Raw genomic sequence first — 21,017 nt, forward strand, 5'->3', positions numbered from 1 at the left:
CTTTTGATGGCTTGTTAGATAAAACTATAACCGTCTGTCAGTCACGTAAAGATGAATGTCTGGACAACGCTCCTCCTGGGCATTTCGTTCCTCATTGCAAGGCTGATGGTTCATACGAAGAAAGACAGTGTCTTCAGTCTACAGGGGAGTGCTGGTGTGTTGACAGAAATGGGAATGAACTGCCCAGGACACGGTCCAAGCAAACGTTTGACTGTTCGTTGCTTGGTGAGTCATATAGCTTTAGGAAAAGCTATATCCTACAATCCTACAGGCATTTATTGTCGATGATGATGAGCGATAACATCAGGCTGAAGCTAATTAGCACAGCCCAATTAACAAAAAATTTCCTACTTTTCTCCTTCTAGGTTTTCTTGCATTTATTTTTCTTATGTAAATAAGAAGTACAGTCAAACCCTGTTGATACTGACCCTGAGGGGGTCAGACAAAGTGTCCGTATTAAGCGGGTTGTATTTAGAGAAGATGTTAGGGCTTTCTTTTCCCAGGGACAAAACACTGAGGTGTCCTTAAAGTGGGGTTTGACTATATATATGATCATTTTTTTCTATTTGTATGATTGTTTTCTTTTGTAGCATGGCTTAGTCCTTGCCAAATCCAGAGGCGCCAGGCCCTGGGACTGAAAGGAGTTCCAGTGGTGGGTCTACATGTGCCTGAGTGCAAAGAAGATGGGGGATACAATGCAGTGCAATGCCACATGACATCTGGGTATTGTTGGTGTGTGGATGAACTTGGAAATGAAGTCCCGGGAAGTCGCAAGAACGGAAGACCTAGTTGTGGTAAGATATTCACAGAACGAAATAACCAACGATCCTAACTGTACAAAAAGATAAGTACGGGTTGCAAACATTCCAATTTGTCGCCATCGGGTAATGTTTGTCAATAATACTTTGCCAACTTGTTAGAAAAAAAAATCAATTGTTATCTCAAAATACCCCATCGGGAAACAGAATCTTAACAAAAAAATATAATAATAATGATAAGAAAAGTTTAACCAATTTTCTTGATTTTGTCTCCCGAATGGTTAAAATCTATTGATTAATCCAGAATATGGGTCATTTGGAAAGCAAAGCTGTAGTCAGTACTACTGACATGTAAATAGAACGTCTTTTGCTCCAAAAGAAAAGGAACCACCCTGCAAACAGGCTACTCAAGAAATATTAGAGTCGTTCCCACAGCCTCCTCCTGGGATGTATGTTCCTCAGTGCCGAGAGGACGGTGGATACCAAGCTACTCAGTGTCATGGCTCCACTGGATTTTGTTGGTGCGTGGATGAGTATGGAAACGAGTTGACGAATACGCGAGTTAGAGGACCTCTTAACTGCTCAGGTTAGACAATCGAATCTTTTCCCACTATAACAAATGGTCTTAGCGTGCGCAAAATTTAAAAGTGTAAACGTAGCAAAGATCGGCTGTAATTGTTTTGGTTAGAACTAAGACAACACGCATACTAAAGACGCTATAGTGATCGAGGCCCATGAAAGTACAAATTACAACTGGTTCAGGAATGTGCATGTAAAGTAAAATATTTTTAACTAAGCTTTGCGCTACAGTGACTTCTTGACTTCTTAGGATTGTTGCCTCTTTGAATAACATAAAATTATTTGCTCCCGCCATAAATGACTTTTTCTCTGTCTTTTCCCAGTGTTATATCATTTTTCCATAAGGACCAACTGAAAAGTGCTTTTGGTTTTGGGAATTTACTTTAAACTACTAAGAATAACAACTCATCGGGAATAAAACAAAGCCGTGACAGTCTATCGGTTTTATATTAACTTGTAAACTTCTGTTCTTTCGTCAGCAATCAAAGACCGAAAGCTGTCATTATGTCACAGTAGTTTTAATGAGGCTGCTGTGGTCAATGAACAGGACCATTATATTCCACAGTGTAAAGCAGATGGATCCTACAAACAGGTTCAGTGTAACTCAGCGACAGAAGAGTGCTGGTGCGTTGATAAAAAAGGACTAGAAAAACCAGAAACAAGAACAAAAGGGCAACCTCACTGTGATTATGAAGGTACCTGCATTCTTGCCAAAATCTGATTGTCGATCCTTTTCATCGTCGATGAGGCTGCGATTGGTTATTATGCGCATCGATAAAATGTCTTTACTGATTGCAGCTTTAAACGTCTTAATGCTGTATGTTCTTTAAAACAGTCAGAAGTAGATAATATTTTATGTTTTGGCCAGTATACGTTTTATTGCCTCTTCCAGTTGTTGAAAAGTCGTAAATGTATTCTAGTAGGAGCTGCAAAGATAAAAGTTCCTTTTATAGTTTATTTTTAAAGAGTTTCTTTGCTACTTAAAATAAGAAGGCATTCGATAATTCGAGATTCATCGTGGAAGCCCGAATTGTCAATGATTGAGTCCCATCCCAATACGATTTCTGAGGACTTCTCCACTTATTCATCCCCGACTCCAACTCTAGTTTATTCTTCAAATCGTATTATTTTTCCCATTTTAGTCGCTGAAAACAGCTGTCACATGCCCCCAGATCCCGGACCGTGCGAAGCCTTCATGCCTTCTTGGTTTTTCAACAATACTGCCCGATCGTGTGCTGTGTTTATTTATGGAGGATGCAGTGGGAACAAAAACAGGTTTCCCAGTTACTATGATTGTCAAGACAGTTGCAATGGTAAGTCGTATCGGTAGTTAAAAGAGACTATACTGATCATTACGCTTACCTTGCAGGAGAGATAAAGAACAATGTTATAATTAAGGGTTTGGGCTCTTGATCCAATGAAGACCCGTGGCAAGTACAGAGACAACCGAGGAAGCTGCATCTATAAAATGTTGATGTTTCTCCTTTGTGCCTTGTGAAAAGTATATGGTAAAACGAAAACACATAAACTGTTTACGGCCCTACAGTGTTGTATAGACTTTTAGACAAAATGTCTTGCCAGATATGTGGTTAAGACATGTTTTGGAGTTGGCAATTTAGCAGAATCGTTATTATTGTAAGGATCAAAACTGCTATCGACCCTCATAAATAAACTACACAAACTCTCAAAAGGCATTATACTTCCTTCCTGTTGTAGCAATACGTTTTAGAACTTTATTATTGACACCGGCTGATTAGTTCAATTGGTTAGGGTACCAGACTCCAGCTTCCTCTCGTGGTATGCATGATTCTTAGCTGGACCAACTCTCAGGGTATATATTAAAATAACTGATGGGAAGGTCCTGACTTTGTTTCACGTCTGCAAGGGATTAGACCGTCTAGCTTTTTCGGAAAAATGAAGACAAATCGTAGGCCCCTGGGGAAGTGATAAATCTGTCACAGTGACCATCGCCTTGTGTGCTGTTCTCGGTCTTGGTAATCTGTGCGTGAGTAGCCTGTGAACAGGCTCTCTGTTTGGGGAGAAATATAGCAAGGAAAGTTCCCCGCTCGACCAAAGGCCTGTTCACAGGCTAGTGCGTGAGCAGTAATAAATGACAAGCTCTACGTATCTTGTTATCATTTACAGTTTCCACACACAAAGCAGAGCAATTTTTGTTTTACACCTACAAGCAATAAATATTCGACACTAGTGTCACTTTTGCCGATTTACGTTATCATTTTTCAGGGCGAAATTTGACTATCTGTGAGTTAAAGCGAGAAATAAACAGTGCGCGCTTGGACGATTTTATCCCTCAATGTGCAGGAGACGGTGAGTTTGAAGTTGTTCAGTGCCACAGTATATCTGGGGAGTGCTGGTGCGTGGATGAAGCTGGCGTCGAGATTCTTGGTACGAAAACATTGGGTACACCCAAATGTGATGAATCTCCAGGTAGGCATAAATTGTTGATCGTTATGTTTACCTCGTTAGGTCATGTAACCTCCACCGTTGGTGAAGCTTGCCTTGTTTTTGGGAGTTTTTACCTTGATCCACTTACTTCTGGCGTATCTAGAAATGGTCTTACTGTTAAAACAAAGCATCTATACTTGAATGTCATAGGTGCATCGTTGTAATTGAACTGTCCCATCCTTTTGGAAAAATGTAATAGGTCTCATCCATTGTTCATCGCAGCCGCTAAATCCTTTGTGTCAGCCTTACCTGTTGCAATGTTCTCAGTGATTCTTCGAGAAACTAAATTTTGCGTAGCAGACATTTTACCGGGAATTTGATTATTTTTATATCAACAGAGAATTTAGGTCGAAGAACAAGATGAACGCATGTGTCAAGCAGTTTACCCAATATAAAGCAATGCTGCAGTGACCAACTCTAGTAGGAAAATTTTGCTTTTGTCAAATACGTTAGTTTTCGTCACATGGTTCTTTAGAGAGTGATGGATGCAAAAGTAACAGGACATCGTAAGCGAGCGTTCTAGCCTGCGTAGCTGTTGGTTTCGTCGGAACACGATGAAGTAGAACTTACGGCGGAGTAACGAAAACGAGAACCAAAACCAGTCTTCTCGCATTTCTTCATCACGTTTAAAAAACACAGTAGCTAAGCAGGCTACATGTAACGAGCGCAGTAGCAGGAAAATGTATTGAATTTGCCACGAGAAGGTCCTATTATGAGACCATGAATGGTCGTGTATAAGTTATAAACTTTTATGTTCCAAAACAACTGTTTTTGTGTTCTTTAAAATAATTAATGCAACCTTGACCTAGACCTAGCCTGCTGCGACTTTAGCCTCCTCTCGTCGCTATCTGCCGAGCAGTTTTCAGGCTATGTTCGATCTTTGAGACTTTAGCGAGGTAAAATGTGAGTAATTACTTCTTTTTATTAAGAATTTTTTTCCGCGGAAACATTCTACACGTTTTGATGTTTTTGAGGCAGGCTTAGATCGATAAGTTTAGATAACTATTAAGCCTAGCTTCATTTTTAAGAATAACGTGTAGAGTCCTACCGCGTCAAGCTCAGTTGGTATAGCGCCTGTTTGCAGAGGGGGGATTTCGGAGGCTGGAACCCGGGGATCTCCTCCAGTAAAATGGTAGGAGACGTAAATACAATGTCCCAAATGTACTTTCATCTTTTGTGTAAACTACATTGACACTCTGATAAAGAAATGTATTTTCAATAGTACAGATATAGCATATGTACACTGTAAAAGTCTAGCAAATTATTAATGTTGTTTTTTGAAAAGTTTACTATTATTACGGCTGTAAAGTCACTTATTTTAAGGTACAATAAACGGTTACTGATTTATTATTATCGTTATTTTAATGCATTCTTTGCCTCTTGCTATGATTTCATCACCTGCTGCGAAATCGGTTTTGGCTCATAACATTTAGCATATTCCGAACAATTCCTTCATTTGAATAAGGGCCAGAATTGACCAATCATCATGGGAGTTCAGGTAATTAAAGACATACAGGCACTTTGTTTGCCCCACACGATTTAACCAAAAGGTGCAAAAAAACAGGCTCCGAGTCATGTTAAAAAACGTATAGAATCATTATAAGTTACCAAAATAACTTTTGATTAGAAGATATCAAGAGGTATTGGTTTCTGAGCTGTGGAATACACGTGGTAAAAGGTAGCTTTTTTATTTGTTTTTGACAAATTTCTTACAATAATATTCAGGTACAACCTAGTCTGATTACCTCTCTCCCTATCCTGGCTTGTAATTCTTCAAAACAAATTAAACATACATCATACGACGTGCGAGTTAACTCTGTGTTGCCATAAAATGGATTTTACGTAGACTTCTTAGAATGATTCGGTTTCTATAACTTTTCATGGACACACATCAGCGATTATATCAAAGACAACTTTTAAAAACAGAAATGGGTGTCGTTGGATAGGTTGATGAAAATCCTCAACCTGAGGAGTTGAAAACTTTCTACAAATATGCAGAAAATTTAAAGATTTGTAAACTCTTATGATAAATTCCTCATTGCAAGGGAAACAATTCTATAAATATTTAAATAGTTAATATGAAATGTGTCATCAAAATAGCTGCTTATTTTACGTGGGTCAGAATAAACATTATTTACAAACGTTCGTTTCGCCATTGTTCAGTCCCAATGGCTAGCCTCAACTTTTTTGGTGTCAAGAGCCTTCAAACTCGGTTAGAGAAAGAATATAAAGGTAGAATGTTAATATCTAAAAATAGGATTCCGCTTTACCTTTTTAGCCTTAAAGAATGGAGTCAAATACATCAGCCTATCCACCGAAGACCTCAGCTTCGGACACATCAGCCAACATCGCTAACTCAAGTGTGCTGGCCGCCTGGAGTGTCGTATTCTCAGTGGAAGCGGGGCTCGTAATGGCTCTTAATCTATACACAAGTGCCTTTCTTGTGAGAGGAAATTTCGACCGAGTTCGATATTTTGCCTTGAGTTTCGCTTTTATTGATATCATGAGAGGTTTTGTGGCCGTCGTAATAGTACTGGGTTTAATGAGGTCGCCCGGAATCGATTGTAAAATGGATTATCACGAATTGCACCTTGCTTTACAAACCTTTTGTGATGTGTTCTCCATGAGTTTTTTTGCGGCAATTTCTTTTGACATGTATTGCAGGATTTTTTGGCCCTTGAAACACATGTTCACTCGTGCGAGGTGGTATATATCAGCAAACTTTGTCATTTGGGTCATTTCGATGACTTCAACTATGTTGTTTGCCTTTGCTTTAGCTCGTTTCTATCAAGAGATTTTTGCCGATTTGCTGATATGGTTCATCGAGATTGCTAGTTTGACAGTTATTTGCACTTCCTACTTTCTTATTTTACAAAACTGCCGATCCAGTAATGAGTGGATCTTTGGGAAACGAAATTTTACTTTAGCTAAGGCGTTTATGTTCAGCACTATTATTTATCTTGTGGTATGGACGCCAATTGAAATTCTGGAAGGGATATCAAAGTTTCAAAAGTCTTTGACTTTGGCATGCAATGGTCTACTTCTTATGAAATTTCTAAAGACTTTTTGTTCTCTTGTGAGCCCGGTGGTATATCTCAAGTATCTTTCTCCTTTCTGCAAGTCATGTCGGTGCTCTACAATGCGACGAAGAAAACAATCAACTTATCTTGCAGACTCTTTACCATTGATAACCCTCAGATCCTCCTTATATTTCCAATTTGCTAATGAATTTCACATGGATGTAGAGCGCGTTGGATCTTAATTTGGGTATTCTTCTCACAAAAGTTTCTTGCTTTGTGAGACATTACATTTTGTCTTGAGTTTATGAAATGGACTTTGTTATCAATTTCATTTCAAAATAGAATCTTATTGAATTACGAGTCCACCTTGACTAAACATACATGTAAAGGGGATACATTTGATTTTCTATGGGCAGGTGTCTTGTCACTCGAAACTTTGGTTTCAAGATAAATGTATTTTGGAGGAGAATGATCCAGCTTAAAATAACCAGTGTTATCTATTGATAAATCTCTAAGTGGCTGACTTGATGTTTGGTTTAGCCCACAATTCGAAGGCTGTAATCCTCGGAGTGCTATACAATTATGTGGGTAGGATATGTTGTACAAGAAGGAATTTTTTGGCTCCGCTTCAGTTCCTTTTCCTGTTAACATTTCCTTGGAGAGAATGTTTGCTGTGGCTTGTACGTTTCGTTTCCGAGCTACACCGACTAGAAGCCGCATTAAAAGCATTGGGGCCTTTTTGCTTATTGCACAAATAGTACTTTCCGGGCAACTGATGACACCTTTTTAATTTGCTATTTTCTTAAGTCTTCTTGTCACTAGTGTGCTCTTTAAAGAAACCGCAAAACAAACTGAACAAAAATTAGTAATTATAATAATAGTTCTATTAGTGACGAAGATGATTATGATATGATGATGATGATGATGATGATGATGATGATGATGATGATGATGATGATGATAATCATTATAATAATAATGAACTTATTAAACGCTGAGACAAAATGAAACACCCAGGGTGATCACCTAGAATAGCTTTCCGAGCTTTCTTGTATTAACGTCCTATTTTTAGGCTTAATAGGCCAGTTTTAAATTATCAAAATTCATACTTGGCTCAGAGGCCGAGGGGAATAGGACAGAAGAAATCGTATTAAGATTCAGGGATGAATAATTCAACTTTTTTTTGTTTTATTTCCGTCAAATTCGGAGTCAAGTATGAATTTTGATAATTAGAAACTGCTGGCCTATTTGAAACTATCCCTATGCTCAAAATCGTTGTCATGAGTAGGTTTACAGTTATATTTTATTTAAATGAAACACACAATGAAGTGTAGAATTAAGTTTACAAAAAATCTACTTATGCAATTGGCCGTAATGAAAATGTGAAAGTATAAATACCACCAAAGTTTGAATGAGGTACTGGTGAATATGTTGGATTTCTTAAGAACTATAAATTAAATACAATGAAAGAACAATATACATAACAATATGCTCCTTAAACAAATTTCACTTGCCCTAAGAACAAAAAGAAAAAAAAAAGGAAATTTTATCCCAAGTAAACATTAGTTAGTTCTCAGTCAATAGCACAGTGCGCAATAGAAACAGTTTTTCATCTCCGAACTGATTGATCTGAAAACGCAAAAGATTTCTAAAAACGCAATTAAATAAAACTAATTGAATCGATAAAGACGTCAAGCTGTCGTGATTGGAAACCGATTTGGGTATATGAGAGAGGTGCATTGTATGGCATGATTTTTATTTCGTATTTTTATTTTGTATATTCGAATGAACAGAATGTGTAAGGAAAGGTCATTTGGTGCTTTATGGGCAAGTGCCTTCACAGTCGAAACGCTGGCCATTATCATTGCAAACGTGTTCTCAATAACTATATTCTGGAAGAGGAGAATCCAACTAAGACGAACCCGTTATCTATTGTTGAATCTGTCAGTGGCTTATTAAATGTTTGGAGTCGCCTATTTATTTGAGCTTGTGGTCATGAAAATGAGGAAGCCACTTTTTTTAAGGGGCACCTCTTTGTGGGAGGAACATGTGACATTTGAAGACATTTTTGGGTCGGCGTCTATATTCTTTCTTGTTCTGGTGTCCTTAGAGAGACTGTTCGCTATGGCTTGGCCGTTCCGTCTCCGTACTGTATCGACAAGAAGTTATTTTAAAGCCATCGGGGCTTGTTGGCTCTATGCAGGGCTAGTAGCTCTCATCGAACAAATGGTAGTCTTTAAACTCATATCTCATCTGTCATATGTTTGGCTTGTTTCAGTAAGCTGTTTCGTTTGTCTCACGTTGATTACTTGCTCATATTCTCTAATTTGGGTACTTAACAAAAAGGAAGATCCAAGATTACCAGCAAACTGTCGTAAACACAACAAGGAACTTGCCAAGACATTGTTCCTTGTAACACTGCTATCTCTAATGGCTTGGCTACCCTTCATAATCATAAATTTTGGGCGTTTCATTGTTGAAGAAAACGGTGGTGAAATGCTCACATTCCTATGTCATTCCTCCAAGTTCCTTTTATTAGCAAATTCATTGATTAATCCTATATATAATTTATTCGTTTAGAATGCCTGAGTTTAGAAGAGCTATAAAAGGAACAATTTGTCTGGGTGAAAGATCAAGGTTTCGGATTTTAAAAGAATCCGCAACGAACAGCATCGTACTGATCAGTGTTCACAGTTTCAGTATTTAAACAGCTTGATGATTTTCATCTACAATGGTTGTGTCCTGCTTCCTTCGAAAAATAATTATTTTAAAATCCGATCGATGTGCGGCAAAGTATTAGAGACCTTTAGAAGAGGATGGCTACGAGGACAAATTTTGTTAGTACTAGGTAGTGCGGGTGCGTGAACCAGTGCCATTTGGGCGGGAAAAAGTGATAGTAGTCGCCATTCTACTACGAGTTTTAGCGAGATTGTACGGTAGTGACGGAAACCGTAAACCGTAAAGAAGTCTATACTTCTGCCCACCGTGTTGAATAATAAAAACTAAGGTGTCAATTAGTTGGATGTCTCAAAAAATAACGAAGAAGCCTTGACGTGCAGAGGTGGAATAATACATAACCACGTGTTCCTTCAAATGCCTTTTCATTTCCACCATAGTTATTAGAGAAGACTGGTTCTGAAAACCGGCAAACATCAATGATAAAAACAACAGTGCTGCAGTTTATGTTGGAAGCACCCTGAAAGTGCAAAATCCTTTGTTTTCTGTTGGCAAATTGTTACGGAATAAATTAATGCAACGTTTTTATTGGTCATTACAATCAAAATGATAGGAATTCTTTTGACTGTTGTGCACTTTCAGGTCCACAAAAACATATAACAAAGGAGTCTGGCGGGTTTCATAACCATTCCACTCAATTAACTATGTTTCCACCGAGATTAATATCTCATTTCTTTTCCGTTGAAACCTCTTAAGCAAACATAGGGAATCTTGAAACTTTATGTCTCCCCGATTAGTTTCAGCACTTGTGCTAAACTAGAAGTTTCAGACGTAAATAAAGTTATCATCATCATCATCAAACAATAATACAGTGTAACAGACGTGAACATCGCTTTGCCGCGAATCTTTGTAAAATATTAAATTTGAATATGGGTGGATCAGGGGGGGTAAAAAAACATGTCGAGATATATGAGCGTCAGCTTTATCACTGTTTCCTAACTTCTCCCCTTGCTTTGAAATGTATTAAATGTGCCTATTCTTACCCCTCTAATAAACAAAATGTGTAAGGGAACTTCAGGTTTACTTCCTATTTAGGAAATGAGCTCGTGTGTTAATTAATGAAAATATGGAAGCTAAGGTTTTTGAAATAAACAAAATGCGATGGAGGGCATGACCAAAAATCAACAGCTTTCAAAATTTACATTTGGTTCTATTATTCACCCCCTTTATTCCACTTGCCGAAGCCCTGCAATGACAAACATATGTCTTAAAACAATAGTACAAAGCGCAATAGGTAAGCAGGTCTCGATCCAGAATTGATTAACACCCAAAAGGAACACAAATAATTATTATCATGATAATCATGCAGTTTAATATGAAGAATCTCACCCAAGCTCCCTGTGACGCTGTAAATCCCAGAAAAGCAAAGGCTAGAAAAATTAAAACAACACCAATGTACTGTGATGTATGTCCTTTATTAAAGGCATACGGCGGACCGGTGACGCTCAGTCTGACTGCCGGATTTTGCAAAAATTTCATCACGCTCATTTTTTGGTTAATCTTGTACAGCTGTAGCACATGAAGAACGTTAAGCCTTAAGTTGCTTAACTTTTGATCAGATCATCAGAACTCGTATTAAAAAAACGACAAAACAAAAGAAAAAACAAAGCAAAACAAAGAACAAAAAAATAGAAGAAAGCAAACAAAAAGAAAACAAAGAAGGACAATTTTATTGAGGGACTCGACTTTCGTTGTAGGTCGAGATAAGAAGAGGCACTTAGAAGACTGAAATTCTATTACCACTGTATAGAGATGTCAGCAGTTTTGCCACTCTGTGATTTACTTCTTATCTTCTAGCCTGTCTAGGCGTTCAGACAAATCTGGTGAGCAAGGCACATGCACAGAAATTGTAATGCAAAATGTGTAGAAGTTAAATTGTAATTTTAGTGTAGACATAGCATTTTACATCATAACGAGTAAGTTTTAAGACTTGCAAGGTTTTCAGTGTTCTCAGAGCTCGTATATAAATTTCTATGCGCACGTTTTGGAACGTTGATTTCTATAGTCTTGTAGGTTAAGTGTGTACAAGATATTTATTAAGTGCCAGCAATGTTAAATAAAAAAATAAAGAATGTCATCATGTTAACGTTGCTTAAGTGTTGTATTTATCATATTTTCTGTATTTTCTGTTTTTAATTCTGTTTTCGTTTTTGTTAGGTACAAGGCCACGCAAGCATTCCTGAGCCTTTATTTCGCGGCCCCTTTATCCCCTTTACGTCACAGTGGTTAGTGGAGGTCAGTCCACGTCTGATTCCGAATTTTCTGCATTTCGTTCAACATAACATGACTTTTTGAAATACAGTCGGCTCCCGATAACTCGAACCTTAGCCTGTAAGCTGGCCTTTGGTCGAGCGGGGAACGGGGGAGAGGGCAAAGCGAAAAGGCCTGTAGACGAACATTTGGGACCGCCATTCCACGGCACCCGCTGTGCATCAGATCCTGATGCAAACTCCTATTGGCGAACACTGACTGTTGACAGGGCTGATTGACATCGGCTTTTCGGTCGGCACGTAGCAGGCGATTTGATCACAAAGTGGCAATAGCATAACAGTCCAAAGAATGTCAAGCTTATTCAAAAGGTATTACCCAGGGAGGAACTACGTGCTCCAGTCAAAAGACTCACACTATCTTCATAACAACACTATAAGCTGGAGCTTACCAAGTCTCCATAGTTGATGTAGTTTAAGCTGCACTTCAACCTTATAATTTTGGATCTGTAAAGCACTGTCCGTGATAATTGTTAATCATTCTGCAAAGAAAACTAACGAGCTGGGCCCTGTGTGATAAAACAATGCAGAAAAACATTACATTCACGGACTAAAGAAAATCACTTAGTTCTCTTCAGATCCAGAGGGCACTTTGGAGAAAAGTAAGACCGCAATAAAAAGGTTTATGCTTCAAAAGAGGTCAAAGAAAATGCTCTTGCATCAGAGGGCAAATCCTGCCGACCAGAAACAAAAAACACAGTAACACCGTATGTGCTATGACCTCTCAGCGTGAAACAGGCGGCTAAAATCACATTGCTCAGTAGAAATGTAGAACCTTCCAGAGCATAATCTACCCAGCAGAAGGAAAAATTTATGGGAACAAGCAGCATTTTGGCATGAGGTAAAAGTCGTGCAGGCCTACCGCCCCTTTTATTGCTATAAATTCCCGAAGGTGTAATTCTTGCCCGCGATCAAAGCGCTGCTGATTTCTTTGTACTCGTCTTCCGAGCTTCACGTTCTGGAGAAGTCATTATAGTATCTGTACCTTTCGCATTCCAAGTTCGCTCATTTGTAGGGGCTTGTTAAATTAGAAACTTAATTGCCAAGACGAACGGCCCGTGGCGCACAAGTAAAGCAGCTTAAGTCGGAAAAGCTTTCTCCTTGCTCAAGGGGAAATTTTAAGGATTCAAATGCTTGCGCTAGTACAACGCTGTCTTCTTGAAACGCCAAAGACCGGCACCGTATTAATTCTCTTACCGGAGATCAACGACTTTTTGCAAAATCGACAGTAAGGCTCCATTTCAGGCTATTTCACTTTGTTTTCAGACGGAGGAAAACACCGCTCATTTCCTGTTAATTTTCCCAGGAGTTACTCATGCGCGAAATTGATTGACAGATAACGATCTTAGAGACAGATGATCGGCAGGATAATTACAACAGGGCGGAATGGCGGCCTCAAATGTTTGTCTATAGGCTCTCTCCACCCCTTCCCTTCCCTTTCTTCGCTATTTTTTCCCCAAACAGAGAGCCTGTTCACGGGCTACTCGAACCTTCAAGGGAAATCGAAAAAAGTTCGAGTTATCGGGAGCTCGAAGAAAATAGCTGGGAGTAAGGAAAAAAAACAGTTTTTACTGCACAGGGAACATTAAGTGAAAATTGAAAGATACTGATTATAAATCAGAACGTAACGTAACAAAATATTGCCTAAATAGAGCATGCGTTTTACTGTTATGAGAAGTAAAGCAGTTTCACGTTAGATTTGCGACAAACAACATCACCTCCACCAGTAAACTATATGCCTACAACCTGCTACAACACTTCAATGGGAAATTCAAAATTCAGTGTTTCGGAAGCCAGTACACAGTTTTTTCCCGATTTTTTAAGGGCTCAAAACATGGTTCGTGTTATCGAGGGTAAAATTAAATAGAAATGATCTTAGGGGAAACAATTATTACTTTGAGTTAGCGGGAGATTCAAGTTATCGGGTGTTCGAGTTACCGAGGGTAAAATTACAGTAAATGTATGACGGAAATCCAGGGGAAATCGATTTTGGTTCGAGTTAGAGCGAGGTTCGAGTAAGTGAGGGTTCGAGTTATCGGGGGTCAACTGTATCTTGTATTACGCAATTCCATATTGTCTTCACCGGGGAGTAAGAATTCCTTCGTCCTCGATGGCAGAAACTTCGTTAGTTTGCTGAAAGCTTTCGGGAGTATTTGCATTAAAATCAGCAAATGTCGTCAACGTGACGACCGTGGGTGCTTCACGACGTCTTTGGCGAGGGCAGTTCAAGGAAGAAATCATCACACCAAAAGTTCTTCTGTAATCTTTGTCTCTCACAGCATACATAACGACATTGATTGCTGAGTTTCCATACTGGAGTAGTTTCATGAAATGCCTCGCCACGGTTGATAGTTGCCGACATGAAATGCAGAAATTGATAACCACAAGTGAAATTTGAAGAGGAAGCCATGTCAAAAGGAAAGCACCTGTTATTAACGCCACAGTCTTGGCTAACTTTCGGTCTTGCAGCTGATGATTTTGTTGGGAGACACTTACTCGAGATTTCTCTTTCTTCCACAGAAAAAAGTAAGCCGTGCAAGTGATTATGATTGGTGTAAACATACTAACAATGAGAATGAAGGTAAAAGTTAGTGGTCTCACCAGCACGTACTGCAAAACAATCTCTGTTGATGCAGCAACCAACGATAGGATCCATGGAACTGATATGACGAAGATATAGAATCGCGAACCCTGAGTTCGGTGACGAAAAGGCCAACCAACAGCATACATTCGCTCCAATGATATTGTGGCAAGAGTAAAGATGGACGTAAAGCCAGTGAACATGTCCATGAAATCAGTGACAGCAACAATGATTTGGTCGTCTTCAAAGTTGTCGTATTCGTACTGAAGTGCAATGTAAAGGGGAATTGCCAGCAATCCTACCAAGAGATCTGCCACCGCCAAACTAATGAGAAGGAAATAAGCACGTTTACGAAGTCGCCTTTTAAGGAATATTGTGATCGTGACTATGTTCCCAGAAATAACTGCAGCTGCCAATAAGCCAAAGCAAAGACTCCAGATGATATTCCATTCCATTGAATCCATTGCAAATGATCCTCTGGCCTGTAATGAAATTCAACGTCATTGGCAGGTCACATTTTAATTTTTTTTTTGGGGCAGAATCCAAATTTCCCTCAAGGTTTGGCATAAAGCGAAAAAATACTTAAGTAAGGTGTGTAATAAAATCAAGAAGTTGACTAACCATTGGTAACCTTAAACCTTACCAGTGATGTCATTATGACGTTCTTTTTGTTACAAACACTGGAACCATGCGTCATCTTTGATCCGCCATTTTAAACCAATTTACTTTAAACCCGTATAAATCGAGGTAATCGTAACAACAAATTCGATCTGCACATAAAAGAATACTGAGAAAACAAAAACTATGCGAGTTTTGGAATTCCCAGAGAAATGAACATTGAATTGCCGGAATTTATGTTTTTCGTCAAATTAGTTACCAAAAATCTCGGATTACATTTAACAGTTGGAAAAATTTTGATCAAATAATGCTAAAATAATAAGTGTAATATAACAATTCAATAAGTGAAAGTACAAATGAAACTTTCTTCCTTTTTCAAATTTGGAAAAACATGTCTGTAAAACTCAATTGCCATGGTAACGTCAATGTTGCCATAAACGTCACGAAGGCTTTAAAATGTTTGCAGATAAATCTAAGTTTGGTGGTCATAGCTTGAACGGGTTTGAAGTGTATTTAACTTTTTTTTAACAAGAGGGGTGGGATCAAAAGCTCACGTCTTAAGAGGGTGTCCGTGTAGAGGCAAATTTTCGTTTTTTCATATAATGAATGCTAACCATTCTATCCGTCAGAAAATAATCACATATACTGGGATCAAGACGATTTTCTTCCTCTTTTAAGAGACGGTTTTCCGGGCCACCTTAAAATACCGCTGTCAGAAGTGACAAGTGTGCCGTCGGAAACGATAAATTCAGGCGCAAACATTAAACATGATCAACTTCTTTCTTTCTTCATTGCTTTAAGGGCTTATTACTTGTATTGTATTTATTACTGACTAAGAAATCAATTCCATAAAAGAATGAGAATGATTACATGGAGCTGAAAGATTATTTTGCAAAAGTAGTGCCTGATCCAGGATCAATGCTATCATAAAGTAAAGGTACTGACCAATTTACTTGTTAAAAGAATAAAATTTGTGGCAAAACTTCTTTGTTTGCCACCGTATCAAAAAACGTAAAAAAGAAAAGAAAATTCATTTGGCTATTACAAGTATTCCTGACAGAAAATAGTTCAACTTTAATACAGTTTCAACTTTAACAATGACATCGAGGCTGTACTGAAAGTTTATGCAAATTAGCTACATTTATGTTTTAGCAATTTACAGAAAGTGTCTGACCCTTACTCCAAAGTATTTTCTCTACCTGAGAATGATATCTACTGCAGAGAAAAAAGTTTCCTCCCTGCGGCGACGTGAAAAATCCTTCTACGCGTAATTGTTTCTGCCTTACTTTTTATCGCTTTTAGCCATTTTATTCAGTCACACTGAGTGCTGGCCAAGCTGTATCAGTTGGTCATTTCATACATTCTAATTCAGTTAAAATGGAAATGAGACATTAGGTGCGGTTACACACAGCACGGTAAACGGCATTTCTCGTGGTAAATTTTCCCGCGGTAGAAGTCACACTTGGGTTTTAGTTAGTACCGTGACACGCGTGGGGTAATTTTCACGCGCGCTCGCGTTTCGCTCTCTCTACTATCCCTGAGGACAAATGACTACTCGTAGTCTAGACGGTACTGGTTGATGTTCGTTACATTCTCGTGTCTGTTATCGCCAGTTAAAGAGGACTCCATTGTGCAAATCACCCTGCATATTCGAATTTTTAACAAGAATAAAAATAATCTTGGTTTTAGCCGCTGTTAAAATAGTCGATCTAGTAAACAGGTAGAGAAATCAATTGAAGTACATAAAATACTCACAGTATCGCCCGAAATTCCGCCATATCCACAGTCTCAAAGCCACAGTTATTCATTCCGGGGCGAACGAGTTTGTCATTTGGCGCGAATGAAAGCTGCGAAGAAATTTTGCGGTTATGTGTTCCTGTCAAACAGAGCATAGTGATTGGCTCCTAAACACCATTGTAGCTTACCACGGTAAATGGGCACTTCATGTGATCTTTTTGACGTATCCATGGATAGTTAACACGGAAAATTTACCTCGGGAAACGTCGGTCACATTACTTGATACAGTTTTCCTGGTTTCCCGTGGTGAAAGGGCAATTTCCCACGGTAAAAGTGCCCCGTGTAACCGCATCTATTATTTGGATTGTCTAATTTATTTTGGGGTTTTTGTTTTCTAGCGCTATTCAATCTATAAAATGTTTGTTCAGATATGGAGTCCTGCCAACTGCCTGGTGGTAGCGTAATGGAAAAATCACCAGTGTGGTGAGAGGACATGAAACTTGATGCAGGTGTGAAAGTTGAAACTGTAAATTCAATGTTGTTCTGTTAGAACAACCGATAAAAGACAAATAGCATTCATTAAAGAATTAAATGAGAACATCAAATTTAATAACAATGAATGGAGACAAGGTAAGAAATTCTGCTGCCTTTTCATTACTGTTTTAAAGGTGTTTCGATACAGTCGTCGGGGACCATGCCGATATAAGTGATTAAAATTGTGCGATCGCTATGACTGACATTGACTGACACTGGACTGAAGTTTGTCAAAATGTAGTTTTAAGTAAAATCGCTATCACTATGGCAACAGTAAACAAAAACATTTGAAATCGATAAAAGCCGAATTTTGCGCGATCTAGACCTTCAACGTTCTGAAAATCCGACACTAGGAACTTTAAGTGTGGTGTTTAGCCAACAGGGAGTTTAAGATACCGCGACTACAGACTACGGCTACAGGATAAACATGCTACTGCGCATGATCAAAACCACGTGACTGTTCGTTTTTCCCGCGTAGTCCTGCGGCTACGGTGAGTTGTTGAGCTGCTTCGCGTAGTCGGGACTACGGAGAATATTTTGCTCGTATTTTGCCGTCTCGGTAATTCAAGAATCTCGTCTTTTCGTAAAAAAGTTTTCAATTCACCTGCTTTAAGTGAGAGGGAAGCAAAATATGTAAATTGTGTCTAATTTCTGCTCAGATTTACGCTTTTAATCCATTGTTGTGACTACATTTTTATCTAGCTAAGCTCATATTTAAATAAGCTTCAGATTGACGGTCGAGGAGAAGAGAAATCATGCAGGTAATTTACTTTCTCTTCGCACTTGAAAAGTTTCAATGTTTGTTCGAACTGATTAGTGTGTCTTTCCATTTGTGTAACCTTTGTTTATGCGAGTTTTGTATCGCAATTGCTGAATGAAAATGATGTAAACATCTTCGAGACAATCGAAACTCGGCATTTCAATACTTCAAACTACATCAAATCAGTAGTCGGAGAAATCCACCTTCTAAATCTAATAAATGAGCTATTACTATTTCTGTCTATTTCTTTAATATTTGACATAAGTATTCATGGGCGAAAAAAATTAAACCTGTGTAACCAAAACTTTGTTCACCAATTTCATCCGAAGTAATTACGTGTAATTGCTTCCTTCAAGTATGGAAGAATTTATTCATCGTTCTAAAGATAAGATCACATGCAAAAGTGACTTGCATTTTTGTGAACTGTGATGAAAACAAGAAAATCTTTGCGTGTTGTTTCCCTCTTCGCCTCTTCTCTCGTAGTCTACTGTCTGTAGTGGAATCTTAACGTTCTATATTTGCACGACTCAACCCAGTGCTACAAACGAAGGACAACGCGCGTCCAGCCGTAGTTCGTAGTCCGTAGTCTCCGTATCTTAAACTCCCTAATAACATCCGTGAGAGGTAAAAGATTCTGTATGTTTGAATTCAAATAAACGTAAATATATTTCAAACCTTATATTTTCAATAGCTGTGATAAACTTTGCGCGATCTAGACCTTCAACGTACTGAAAATCCGACACCAGGAACTTCAAGTGTGGTGTACGTTTAGCAAATAACATTTGTGAGAGGTAAAAAATTCTGTATGTTTGAATTCAAATAAAACGTAAATATATTTCAAACCTTATATTTTCAATAGCTGTGATAAATTGTTTAATAAAGAAACACGAGGCGCAGTCGAGTATTTTTCCCTATTCTTTTTTTCGTGCTCTGGGAGCTTCTTGCGGGTGCTTTGCAACAGAACAGAGCCGACATGAAGTCAAGTCTTCTTCATTTGTTCACTTGGTGGTTGGTGTTGATCTCGTGGTTCATGATTACATCATTTACTCATGAATCATAAATCTTACCAGAAACATTTAGTAAAAACAAGGGCCTATGGTTTCTTGTGTCTGTCTCGTCGAATTTTTTGTAAACTTTGGTCTGTCCAATCCTTTCGAGACAGACGTCTGAAGGGGTAAAGGGAAAGGAGATTAAGGCTACAGTAAGGCATTAAGAGCGCGAGAGGAAGAAGGGAATGTTATCTTTTCCTTCTTTCTTGACCTCCTTAAATACTTCTTCTTTTCTCATCCCCTTCAAATGCCTGTCACGCCTAACGTCTAATATCAGGCAGGTTTGTCTCTTCCTTTCAATAATGTCTGCGTTTGGAGTGTTGGCACGTAGACGGATTCAGACGCAGTTTCAGGTAGACGACCGCGAAGGAACCAGCAACAAAATAAGAAAAGGTGATATTACATCGGACTCCAGATCCAAAAAAACTTTCAACCTAAAACCGTCTTAAAAAGTAAACACCGCAAAAAGCTTTGAAAAGACACCAAAACCAAAAAAGCCGAGGTTTTTTAGTGTAAAAGCGAAATTTCTCGACGACTCACAAACTCAATTGAACGTATTCGAGTTGCAGTTTTTTCCCCAGCGAATGCAATTATTGTCTTGACGTTGTCTTATAGCTGGGTTTCAAGGTAGTATACTTACCAAGTATCTTCTTGTCTTCAGTTTTTCTCAGTTTTAGACCGAGAACCAATTTTCCTGAAAATTATTAGCGATCTGCAGAACCAGCGTTTAACTGTTTATCTTACACTCTCCTGTGATCCGGCAGGTGAGAGTGTGTTAATGTAAATTAATATTCAATGAAAAATATATCTTAAAAACCTTTTATTGCAGGTCTAATAATATCTGCTAGACACTATTAACAGTGTCAAGAAGTGTTTTGTTAGTTAACCAGCCAATTCTTACCCTTAACCTAAAAACCTTGATCTTCAGTTATGTCAGAATTGATATTCGCTTTTCCCCTGAGTTATAATGAGTACTTTGTTTTGCCTGTTGAGGAAACTTCTTAATTAGTTGTAAAGTCCAACTGAGGTGCAGGATTAATGTTCAATGAAAATCGGTATCCAGGTGTTCTTGAAACGGATCGAGCCCAACTAAACCGTGGTCTCCTACACCTTATCGATTTTCGTTTTTCTCTTAGGCTAGGCATTAGAAATACTGTATATGTGCAGTCCAAAATAGATTATAAATGAGACGGTGCTTAACAGTGACAACTTATATTTATAGAAAGTCTAGAAAAAAATGATAAAAAAATATATAAATAAATATATATAACCAAATATTGAGTTGAAATCCTCATCGGCTATTAGAGTGCTCAATAGTTGAAATACAGCAATAAATAATAATGTAGTCGAAGAGCAGGATAGCAATTAAATGTATTGGACCAAATAATCCTGACCAGCTCTTCGACTACATTATTATAATACATTATGATAATATATACGGATATAAATATTTAATTTCCCGCATTTTGCAGTTTTAATGTCAACGAAAGAGTACTGTTTGCACACCCTGTTGTATGTTGTTGCATGTTGTCGGGAGTTGTTGCGCAAAGTTTGAAACCGGTCAAACCTTTGCCTACGTGCAAACGGACGCAAAAACTCCCAACATTGTTAGGATTTGTCGCGTCCGTTTGCACGTAGTTTAAGAGAAATTTTAATGCAGTACGAAACACAGCACGAGAAGTAAAATTTACCAAATTTTACCTTATTCCTTAAAGTTCCGTAAAGTTCAGAGGCAAACCTTTACGCACCGATAGCGTAAAGGTGCGTAAAGTTGAACCAGTAAAGAGGGTGTGAATGGGGTTAGCCGACTAGCGACAAAGGGCAAAAAATATTACCGACTACCGACAAAACGCGAAAAAAATTACCGACTACCGACAGGAAAATTATTAACCGACTACCGACATGGACCGAC

The 21,017-nt window shown here is 38.4% G+C and overlaps 3 protein-coding genes across 3 annotated transcripts in view; 2 read left to right on the top strand and 1 right to left on the bottom strand.

Moving 5' to 3' along the window:
• LOC140928563 (uncharacterized) overlaps positions 1-5,156 on the top strand; it is a 30,819-nt gene extending 25,663 nt beyond the window's left edge. The window contains exons 34-40 of the mRNA XM_073378327.1: positions 19-225; positions 591-794; positions 1,138-1,344; positions 1,817-2,032; positions 2,480-2,650; positions 3,582-3,785; positions 4,142-5,156. Of these exons, the coding sequence (XP_073234428.1) occupies positions 19-225; positions 591-794; positions 1,138-1,344; positions 1,817-2,032; positions 2,480-2,650; positions 3,582-3,785; positions 4,142-4,167 (1,235 nt within the window). The 3' untranslated portion in view covers positions 4,168-5,156. The remainder of the gene's footprint in view (positions 1-18; positions 226-590; positions 795-1,137; positions 1,345-1,816; positions 2,033-2,479; positions 2,651-3,581; positions 3,786-4,141) is intronic.
• Positions 5,157-6,090: 934 nt separating this feature from the next.
• On the top strand, positions 6,091-7,065 carry LOC140926167 (uncharacterized). The gene has a single exon (XM_073375953.1). It carries the CDS (start codon positions 6,091-6,093, stop codon positions 7,063-7,065), a length of 975 nt encoding a protein of 324 aa, XP_073232054.1.
• A 6,840-nt stretch (positions 7,066-13,905) lies between these two features.
• LOC140926168 (adenosine receptor A1-like) lies at positions 13,906-16,838 on the bottom strand. The gene is made up of 2 exons (XM_073375954.1): positions 16,781-16,838; positions 13,906-14,889 (listed from the first exon to the last, which is right to left on the bottom strand). The coding sequence occupies exon 2, from the start codon at positions 14,869-14,871 to the stop codon at positions 13,906-13,908; it is 966 nt and encodes a 321-aa protein (XP_073232055.1). The 5' UTR covers positions 14,872-14,889; positions 16,781-16,838.
• Positions 16,839-21,017: the final 4,179 nt, after the last annotated feature.

This window comes from Porites lutea, chromosome 2 (genome assembly GCF_958299795.1).
Source record: "Porites lutea chromosome 2, jaPorLute2.1, whole genome shotgun sequence".
NCBI lineage: Eukaryota > Metazoa > Cnidaria > Anthozoa > Scleractinia > Poritidae > Porites > Porites lutea.

What these genes read in the sequence shown, in the direction of transcription:
- LOC140926168 (XM_073375954.1), bottom strand. Translation starts at nt 14,871, where the DNA reads ATGGATTCAATGGAATGGAATATCATCTGGAGTCTTTGCTTTGGCTTA.
- LOC140926167 (XM_073375953.1), top strand. Translation starts at nt 6,091, where the DNA reads ATGGAGTCAAATACATCAGCCTATCCACCGAAGACCTCAGCTTCGGAC.